The 10,227-nt window shown below is 45.3% G+C and overlaps 1 protein-coding gene across 1 annotated transcript; it reads left to right on the top strand.

Annotated features, from left to right (window-relative positions):
- Positions 1-903: 903 nt before the first annotated feature.
- NRSN1 (neurensin 1) lies at positions 904-9,261 on the top strand. The gene is made up of 3 exons (XM_066557966.1): positions 904-1,072; positions 6,447-6,644; positions 7,666-9,261. Exons 2-3 carry the CDS (start codon positions 6,456-6,458, stop codon positions 8,062-8,064), a joined length of 588 nt encoding a protein of 195 aa, XP_066414063.1. The 5' UTR covers positions 904-1,072; positions 6,447-6,455; the 3' UTR covers positions 8,065-9,261.
- Positions 9,262-10,227: the final 966 nt, after the last annotated feature.

The raw sequence follows: 10,227 nt of genomic DNA, 5'->3' as shown, positions 1-10,227 counted from the left end.
ATTTAGCCCTCGGAAAAAACAATTATCAACCTTATATGAAGAATTACAAGTCGAGAAAGTTTAAGTAGAATAATAGTTAGTTTGTCATGGGGTGAAAAATAGATTTTTGAGGTTTTTAGAATGGGGGCTCGAAGTCCCAAGATGGAAGAATTTGGGCGTTCCTTGTCCTTCTTCCATCTTCTTTCTAGCCTCCATCTTCTGGGTGATGTTAGCATTTTTAGATTTGTTTAAAGTAGAAACTCACTGTCTAACATAAGTGATAGGTATTAGGAAGTTATTGTAAATAGCGTACATGTAGCTTTTAGTATAAAAAGATAACACCACCCCAAAGACGGGCAGTGTGCCTCAACCTGATGACCTGCCAGACAAACCTCAGTGAGCCAGAAAAAGAATTTTATAGATAAGAAACAATAAACCTTGAGAACAAGAATAGAAGAGTTCTGACTCCTTCTTCGACTGCTGAGCTGGGTAAAGAGACTTTCTAATGCATCTCAAAGTCACTCTGACCAGCAAAAATTCCAAGACCCCAACCCCCAGATCTCAGCGCCTTGTCCTTCGCAGGACACTTTCTGCCACGTCTATCCCTCGTCTGGACAGACAGCACGGCACCGGATTTTCCATGCGGACTGCAAGGGCGAGGAGGTATGGGGGGCGCGATCAGAGGCCTCAGCGCCGACACCCACGGAGGGCACCGCCGTGACCTTGGCGTGCACCCGCGGGCCTGCCCGGCGCGGCCGGCGGGACCCCGAGCGCCGGGAGCTGGGGAGGGCCGGCAGCCGGGCAGCTCCGGCTCCCCGCCGGCGGGCGGCCGCCCGTGTGAGGGGGCGGTGTGGCGAGGCGGGGGCGGCCTGGCGAGCCTGGCCCGGCGCCGCTCCGCGCCCGGCGGCGGCGGCGGCTCAGTGCGCAGGCACGGCGCGGGAGCGAGCGAGCGAGCGGCGCTCCGGGCCGTACATAATACGTGGTGTCTGGGGCCGGCGCGGCGCAGAGCGGAGATGGGGCCGGGCCGGGGCAGCCGCAGCTAGCGCCGCCAGCGCGGGGGCTCGCCGGCCGAGGGCAGCGCCGGGAGGGACAGGTAACCGCGGGGCCGCCGCTCCGGCCCCTCGGAAAACTTGGGCTCGGCACTTCGGCGGGGGCTTCCGTGGCCGCCGGCGGGGGGACGGCGCGGGGACGGCGCGGAGCGTCCCGCGGAAGGCACCGGCCGCCCCGGGCTTCACCTCCCGGCTCGGGGGAACGCGGCTCTCCCTGGGCAGGCTGGTGCCACGCTGCCCCGCCAGTGCCGGGGTCGGGGTGGGCTTGGCCGGGCCGGGATTTCTGCTGCCACCGGGGCACCGCCGGGCCGGGAGGGTCGTGGGGGCCGAGATCTCGTCCGCGTCCGGGCGCTGCGGAGTTCTTCCGCTCCGGCCGGGAAACGGGAGATGGAGAGAGAGCATCCCGCTCCGGCCCCTGGCGGCGGCCGAGCGGGCGGGGCCGCCCCCCCAGGAACACGGGAGAAGATGCTGCTCGCACCCCCCGTGCAGGGCCGGGGAGCAGAACGGGCTGCCGGAGGCAGCTGGGCATGCCGGCTATCCCCAGGGAAGCGGCTGCAGGTGCCCCTGGCAGCGCCGCAGCCCCGAGCCAGGGCAGGGCGCCGGGACGAGCGGAGCGCGGCTCGGCCCCGCCGCCGGCCCGGGAAGCGCCGGGAGCTCAGGAGGATCAGCAAGGGCACCCCGGAGACTGCTGTCAAAGGCAGGCTGTACGTGCCAGTGTTCCCCCTTGACAAGGAACGCTCTCTGTAGGTAAGGACTGGAAACACGGCTCTTCAGACAGAAGGGTCAAAGTGTGTAAATCTGAAGGATGGGAGGGCGACTTCACCTGTGCCAACCATCATCATTCGGTGGCAGTGTGGTGTCACAGAGCAATGACACATCTATATTTCCTTTTGTGCGGCTTTTTAAATGACAATTCCTTACATTTAATTTTTTTAAATGTGTTCGACCATGGCACAATAAAGCAAAGTCTTTGGAAAATTTTTTGGGTAATTTTTCGTGGAGCTTGCTCATGTTTTAATCTGTCTGTTCACCAATCCAATCACATCTCCCCAGATCAGCAGAGGATAGTAAAGCTCAAAGTAAACAGGACAGCTTTTGCCATGGAAACAAAAGTTGCTAGGGGATGGATTGCTACTACGCAGTGGTGTTCTCTGAAGCTGTGATCCTACAGCCCACATTTTCCTGGGCACCTTGGGTTTAGGCACTGAAAAACTTGATGATTAAGCTGCTTCTTTCAGCCTGGATGTATGTTTTCAGATAGTGAATAGCACAGATTTGGGTAACAGCACCTCTCTTTTTTAGCAAAAGTTTCTCAACATTTCAGTGTTTAGTTTCTCAGCCCTGAAGGCAAGATATGCAAATACACATCAGCACTCAAGAGATCATAGCTACTGCAGTATTTATTCATCCAATGTAAATTGGTGCTGTGACACACGTTTCCCTCTTACTTGTGGAGAGCTGTTTTCTCTCTTGACTGTTCAGTTCCTGTGCCCTATCTGTAGGTAGCAAGAACATCACATCTACATTGCAGCTGAGAAGAGACCATCTTAGCCCATATTACCAGGCTGCTTCTTATAGGGCTGGGGAGCTGCCTTCTCTCTTAAGGGGCAAGATATTTTTCAGAAGATAAATTATTTATAACTGAAAGAGTCTGACCATGAAGAAAATGCTCAGTTGAATTAAAATTATGCAGTGCTTGAAAAGAATTAATGATTCCTACAGTCCTTTTTCTTTTTTTTCCCTTCCATTTTAAAAGGTCATACTATTTGATGGTATCACAACTCTTTCAAGCATAAGATCATTTTTTTTTGTTTTCTATTTCACCTCCCAGCTCTTATTTATCATTTTGCTCATATACCTGACCATAACCACCTATTAGCCTTTTACATTGCTAAAGAAAAAGAATCTAAGTGTCATGTGAGCTGTGTGGTCCTTACAAGCAGTTCTTCATCAAGCTGTTAGAAACACTGCATCCTCCTTTTTCTCTCTTGACTAAACCTATAGACAGTGCAATGAATGCAAGATCATGTTTATACAGGTCTCTGTCATGTCACATTCAGTTTTCTTAAATTTATCACAATAACTAAAGTTGGTGGTTCAGACACAGCAAAGTGCTTCACCTCCTTTTTGAATGCTGCTGGTGGCAGCTGGAGTAATACAAGCAAGCTTTGGCAGGCCACATTATCCAGTCATGTTAATTCTGGTTCTTCCCTGAGTTGACCTTATGGAGGCACTTACACCTGGGGAAAATACTTACCATTCTGCTCATTACATGGAGCTAAATTTGCTTACCTTGATGATTTAAGTTAGCCAGAAGTTATGCTTAATTTATTAAGAAGGTAGGGTTGATGTGAGAATAAAGATCTAAGTAAGGACCCAAGAGAATGAGTTTCTGCAGAACTTTAGTTGACTTCTTTATTCTATTTCTGATGTGTGAGATGGAATCTTTGCTTGACCAAAAGATGGGTTGAGAGGTTGGATTTAAAGTGTTCTTAACATTTAGGTATAGGCTGTGTGACCCTGCATGAGAGAGCTGGAGCAGCTGTGGTAAACTGCACAATTTTTTCCTCTTCTCCTTTCCCCTTGAGGTATGTTTATGAGGTGGGCAGAACTCTGGTTTTATGAGAACTTCTCAGTGCTTGTGCTGTTAAACATGGCAGCCAGCTGTTGAGGAAATGGTGGCAGTGAGTAAAGAGGACTTCTTGTTCCCTTTCTTTGGGTAGGGAATAAACAGTTTTCCTGAGGGAAACAAAAAGAGTCTCCAAAAGTAAAATAACTTGCAGCTTTTCCCCACAATAGTCCAGATTATATACTTGTACATATCAAAATTTTGTATTTTTTTTTTGTACCTGAGAAAATGATAGTGTTCAAAACTTCATAGCATGATAAAAAAGCACAACAAACTGGCCTGGTTTCGACTGGGATAGAGTTCACTTTTTTCTCAGTAGCCGTGTTACAGTGCTGTGTTTGGGATTCAGTATGAGAACAGTGCTGATAACACGCTGATGTTTTGGTTGTTGCTTCATGCTTGCCCTAAATGAAGGACATTCTCAGTGTCTCATGCTCTGCCAGTGAGGAGCAGCACAAAAAGGTGGGAGGAAGAACAGCCAGGACAGCTGATGTGAGCTAGCCAAAGGGGTATTCCACACCATAGACCATCATGCCCAGTAGAGAAACTGTGGGAGTTTCCAGGAAGGGGATGATGGCAGTTTGGGGACAAGGTTTGGCATTGGTTGAGATGGTGAGCAACTGTATTGTGCATTACTTCTTTTTCTTGGGCTTTATCTCTCTTTTTTTTATTTAGTATTAATAATATTATATTTTATTTATATATATATTATATTAATTTATATATTTATTTTGTTTCAATCATTAAACTGTTCTTATCTCAGCCTACAAGCTTTGGTTTTGATTCTTCTTCCTATTCTACCATGGTGGAAGGGTAGAGGGTGGATATGAGCAAGTGGCTGCAAGTTGCTTATCTGGGCTTAAACCATGACCAAACAAATGTTTTTCATTATATTGACTGTAGTTTGAAACATCAGTGTTAGCTATGTACAACAGGACACAGGGTGGCCCCAGGGCCAGGGTCTCCCAGTTCACCTGGTGAGCAGCTGGTGCTGCCCAGTAGTTTCCTGCTGTCTCAAGGTCTCTCTCCACCATGCCTGTTTTTCCACCATTCCTTGGAAGGCCAGCACCTTCAGCACACTCTGATGGACACTGCTGCTGTACTATCAGCAGAGAGCAAGCCCATCCACAGACTTGGAGAGCACTTCTTTAATTTTCTAAAACTTGCAGGGAGTACAGAGGCAGTTAGGAGTTCATAAAAGGGGCTCCTGACAGTAGCTTGGTGCTGCCCCTGTTGCTCTGCAAAGCTCTGTCACCAGCAGTGTTGCCTCTGGCCCTTGGCAGGTCTCCCAGCAGCACATGGGCTGCCTCCTCCACTGGGTCATGACTTCAGTGAGAGCCTTGAAACTTCATCACTGGGTTGTGTGAGAAATATTTGCAACTCTAAGATGTTGAGATTATGAAATGCCAAACTACATGCATATTAGGTACACAAAATAAATAAAACCCCAAGATAATGGTTCCTGTAAAGAAGAAAAAGCAAATCTCCCTCTATTCCTGAGCCAAGAACACACACAGATTCCCAGAGGCTGGAAGTTCAGTGTTTATGCCAGCACTGATTTCTATATACCCATCAATATTTGCTGGATTCACCTTAATTTGAATGTTTGTATTCTCAGATATTTCATACTTGGCAGGATCACTCATTCCCAAAGGCAAAGGTCTGTAGGGCTGCAAAACTGGACAGTCCCAGCTGCCATGAGCACATCAAACCTCCCTCCCTCTAAGTGAAATTGCTGCAGAAATCTGACATACTGCTTGAAGCTGATATAAATTGAGCCATGACTTTCAGGTGCAAGTTCTGATTAACAGTTCCCTTTGGACTAAGGCTTTTTGAACTTCTTTAAAGAGAAGCCAATGAGCCTTAATGACATTGAGCTATTGCTCAAGTTATTTTTAGGGGCTAGTATTATTCCAGTGAATTCAGTAGCATCATGCTTGCACAAGCAAGTTCAGGCCTTGGACTTGCATAGTTCAATATGGATTTTGTGTGTCAGGAGAACTTACATGAAATAGAGTAAGAAACTTGGTTGATAGTTTTCATAGCAGGCAAATTTCTGATTTTATTAAAGTCAGCAGGAGCTTGGGCATTGAGTTCTTCAAGAGAGCAGTACTTGGCTGCAAGCTTAGTATTTCCATTTCAGTCTCACTGAGCAGATTGATGCTTTTAAGGCATTCCATTTTTAATTTTTTTAAACTATTCCTATTTAAATACAATTAATATACTCTTTTAATCTGTCTAGGACTTATTTTGCCTCTGTTTCCCATGGGTGTGAATGGTATATCAGTGCTTAGTCCTGCACTTCAAAAGCTCATAAAAAAACATTTTAAAATGTTTTTAAAAAAGCCCCTCTTATGCAGCAGTTTGGAAAGTTCATAGGGTGGCAAACTCTAGAGACTGACAGAGACAGTGTGGAAGAGAGGCAACATGAGCCCTTGAGGGATGCTGGATTTTGTTACCTGGCACATCCTGCTTTTTTCAGTCTCCATGGAAACACAGTAGCACATTAGTGTGAAAGATGGGGAGTGAGCACCCTGTGTATAGGAGTGAGTGTTCCCTGCAGCACCTTTGGGCCATGCTGTGCCAAGTCACTGAGTTCCTTGGGTTCAGTCAGGCTGAGTCACTGCATGCAGCTGTGCCCGGCTCATTTCTCGGTTTGGAAAAAGAATGAAGGAAAGCTCTCTCCTGGGCTCTTTTTTTTTTCCATCACATCTGGAGAGTTTGCAGCCATCTTTGGTCTTCCCACTACACCAATAATGATCGGCTTTGCGTGGAACCTCTCATTGCAGGTAGGAAGGATGAGCTCCTATGCTGACATCTGCGGGTCCAAGCAGGCGCAGGGCAGCACCGAGGGAGGGTACCAACGCTACGGAGTTCGGTCCTACCTGCACCAGTTTTATGAGGACTGCACAGCTTCAATTTGGGAGTATGAGGATGATTTTCAGATCCAGAGATCGCCGAGCAGGTGGAGCTCTGTATTCTGGAAGGTACTGCCTGTTGCTTTTTCCTGGAGAGAGATGCTCCCATTTCAAGACTCTCCCTGTGTAATTACTCATATTAAATATTCATCCAGAATGGCCTTTTTTGTTGCTCAGTTTTGCCTGAGGTGGCCAAATAACTATGTCTGAAAGCAGAACATTCTTACCAAATATGTCAGCTCCTTGGGGTCTTTGGATCATCTAGTTTCTCTGTGCCAGTGTCACTGAAACACCAAAGTCTTGTCTGGGAAACCCATGTACATCTTTAAAGTGTAGTTTACCTCTGCTTTGCACCTATAGAAATCCTCCCAGATTGTTGGGAACAGAACTGGTAGGTTAAGAGCAGAGTGTGATGTAGGGATCAAGAAAACCAGAAGATCTCCATTAAGGTCAGGGAATTTGAGAGAATTGGAGAAGAGCAGAGGTTGCATGGGGCCTGTGAGGCCATGCAGTCCCTACCCCGCAATGATCCCTACCCCCAGGAACATTATGGGTGAACCAAATTTTGTACTTACACTTGAAATGTGCTGTAAACACTCTGTGATCTGTTCATATGGCAATAGCAACTTCCTTCTAATCCCTGCAAAGGAATGACATTTCATGAAGTAAAAGCAAGTGGTGGATATGACAGACTACCAGCAGCTGGTGCTAATCACCAGCTAAAGCTAAAGAAATAATCAGTTACACAGCACTGGGGTTAAACTCTGATCCTCTCCCTGATGGGACCTTTCAACATGAAATGCTGTTTAAAGATAACAATGCCTATTCCATTGTTTCCAGAAATGTCAGTTCTCAATTAAATAAATATGAGTTGTAAAAAGAACATTTTTCCATGTATTCTACTTCTACTAGGGCCTCATATATCCTAAAAGAAAAATACCCACTTTCTTCTAAGAGAGAGAACTGTCTCTGCAAGACACAGTGAAAGATAAATGCCTCCTAGGAGCACTTCCCAAGTGAAAACTGGAAAGGGAAATGGAAAAACTGGAAATTAATTGGGGTTTTGTTTGTTTCTTTGTTTGTTTTCCAGGTCGGACTCATCTCTGGGACGGCTTTTATGCTGATAGGTGTAGCTGTTCTTGTAGTGGGTTTTCTTGTGCCACCAAAAATAGAAGCTCTTGGGAAGGATGATTTTGTTGTTGTGGATACCCGTGCTGTTCAGTTCAATGGGTCCCTCGATATATGCAAGCTGGCAGGAGCAATCTTGTTCTGTGTTGGAGGGTCCACTGTGGCAGCGTGCCTGCTGATGTCTGCTTTTGCTAAAAGTTACTCTAAAGAAGAGAAGTACCTCCAGCAAAGATTTAAAGAGAGAATAGCTGATATAAAAGCCCATGCAAACCCAGTCATAAAAGCGCCAGCACCAGGAGAATCAAAGATACCTGTCACTTTGTCCAGAGTTCAAAATGTCCAGCCTTTATCTGAAACCTGACCCTTCCCCTGGGTTTTGTTTCTCTTGTAGATCACTTTAAGTGGAAAATATCAGCCCTTGTTGGCCTCTGTGCTAGTCAAGTAAAATATCGAGTGCTCTTCTATATAAACATGCAGCTAATGGGGGAGCTGCTCTGGTAAAAATTTAGGATTGGGAAAAAGGAAATTATGTGATTAGACCTGTGACTAATATATTCAGTACATTTGAACCTTTTAATCTCTGTGGGTACAGTAAGTTCTTGCAACAATTATTAGGTGTTTAGCTTATCAGAATGCATCCCTGGGAAACCTAAGGTGCACTTACTAAAGCTGTACCAGGAGCACTCTACATCCCACTATTTAAAGTTTAGATGAATTTGCTGTTTTTTCAATTTCATTAATTTGTTTAATTTTTATTGGTTTTTGCCTTTAAAATACTGTTCAGTCTTACATTTCCCACCTGGTTCTGCTGTCTGGGAAGCCAAGATTCTGCCCTTGTAATTTGCACTTGTCATCCTGTCATATGCTACAGTCTGTATCAAAGTAATACTGCACAGGTAAAACGTATGTGTTAAGGAGAGCCCTTAATTTGATCCTGGCACTTCCCAGCAATGTAACTTCCTGGGAAAGGCAAGTTATATTTGATCCTGAGTTACAACTAACCTGTGCTAAAGTGCCACTTCTGTCTTAGTCATTGCCGTGCTAGCAAATACTACAAACAAAATAAAGTTAAGGAATTCCTGTGGGAGGAGGAACATCATACTTGTGTGTCTTTGCTTTGATATTGTTTCTTTCATTAGACTATTATGTTGAGGCTAATACAAAATGCTTTTGTTTCGTCTGGGTGAGAATGAATAAATGTGGTTTGACATGCCCAGGCCCTGTATTCTGTCAGTACATCAGTGCCATGTTAGATGATCTCAACATACGTATCTAAAGACATTTTGAAATGCTGTTTATATTTTTATAGAGAATAGAAAAAGTTATGCTTAACCAGATGCATCTGTGTAAATGCTTACCTAAAGACTTGTCCTTTCATGGAAGACCCCTAATTATTTTCTCACCCAGGGCAATTATTTTACTGTCTTAATCTATGGATTTAAATTAAAGTGTATAAAGAAAGATGTGACATTTGTACTCTCTGACAATATGTGCCACCTTATAGTTCTGTCTATTTTTTGAATGGATTGAATAAAATTCTAGGCGTGAGCCACCCATAGATTTTGTGAAAATCTTCTTTCTACTAAAAAAAATTTAAGAGCACTGCTTAGAGGAGAAATCAGCAGTTGAAACTCACTTGTCTCTTAATGCAGTCTGTTTTCATCTTAGACTGGCAAGGAAGCCACTTTGGTGCTGAGTCAAAGAGATTCTGCCGCAATAATGGCAGGTATGTGGTAAGAGCTGTGCTCTTTCCCTTGCTCATAAAACATTCTGTGGTCTGTGACACTGAGTTCAGGCTTACAACATCAATAAGCCAGATCATATGTGTTTGGAAATTTCGGCTGAATGCACAGTAATTATCATGGCTGACACTACCATGGGAAGTAAAATTTTCTTCTGCAAAGAAAGTTCCCACCTTGGCAACACAATTGCAGAGTCCAAGCATTAGCACTGAAAAGATGGACAGTCGAGAGCTCTTCACATGCACACATGGTCACAGAGGATGGAAGAAAGAAGGTGTAAAGGCATCTGGCAATTCACTGACACCCATATATTAGAAATGCAAAGGCACGTTGCACCCAGTACTTCAAAATAAGACTCTAATCTTAGGGGAGAAGTAGATGAAGCAGAGCTAAATAGGAAAATATTATAAGACTGGCAAGGTGAGCTGTGTATTTATAAAGAAAGCCATCAAGCACAGGGGTGAGGGGTACTGATTACTCACAAGGCACATGGAGAGGCTGTTACTGCTGCTGTTTGTATGTTAATTCCAGGTAGAGAGGGTCCCCAGCGTTTCCTGTCCAAGTTGCAAGGACTGTTGTTTACTGCCTCTGACACTGCTGTCAGGCTATCAGTGTGTGGGCAGCAGAGTCAAGCTGTTCTGGCCTTTTCAAGTGAGACTTTTTAATTGTGCATGGAGGAAATGTGACATTTTAGGTTTTACACACAGAAGGAGATGAGAGTGAGGGCTCCTGTAGCTGAGTCCCTTCTCTCCACGTGCATTTTGTTAACAGTGTACTGGAAG

Source organism: Molothrus aeneus, chromosome 1 (genome assembly GCF_037042795.1).
Source record: "Molothrus aeneus isolate 106 chromosome 1, BPBGC_Maene_1.0, whole genome shotgun sequence".
In the NCBI taxonomy this organism is placed as follows: domain Eukaryota; kingdom Metazoa; phylum Chordata; class Aves; order Passeriformes; family Icteridae; genus Molothrus; species Molothrus aeneus.
Note: the sequence above shows the minus strand (reverse complement) of the source record. Positions and strands in the feature narration are given on the sequence as shown.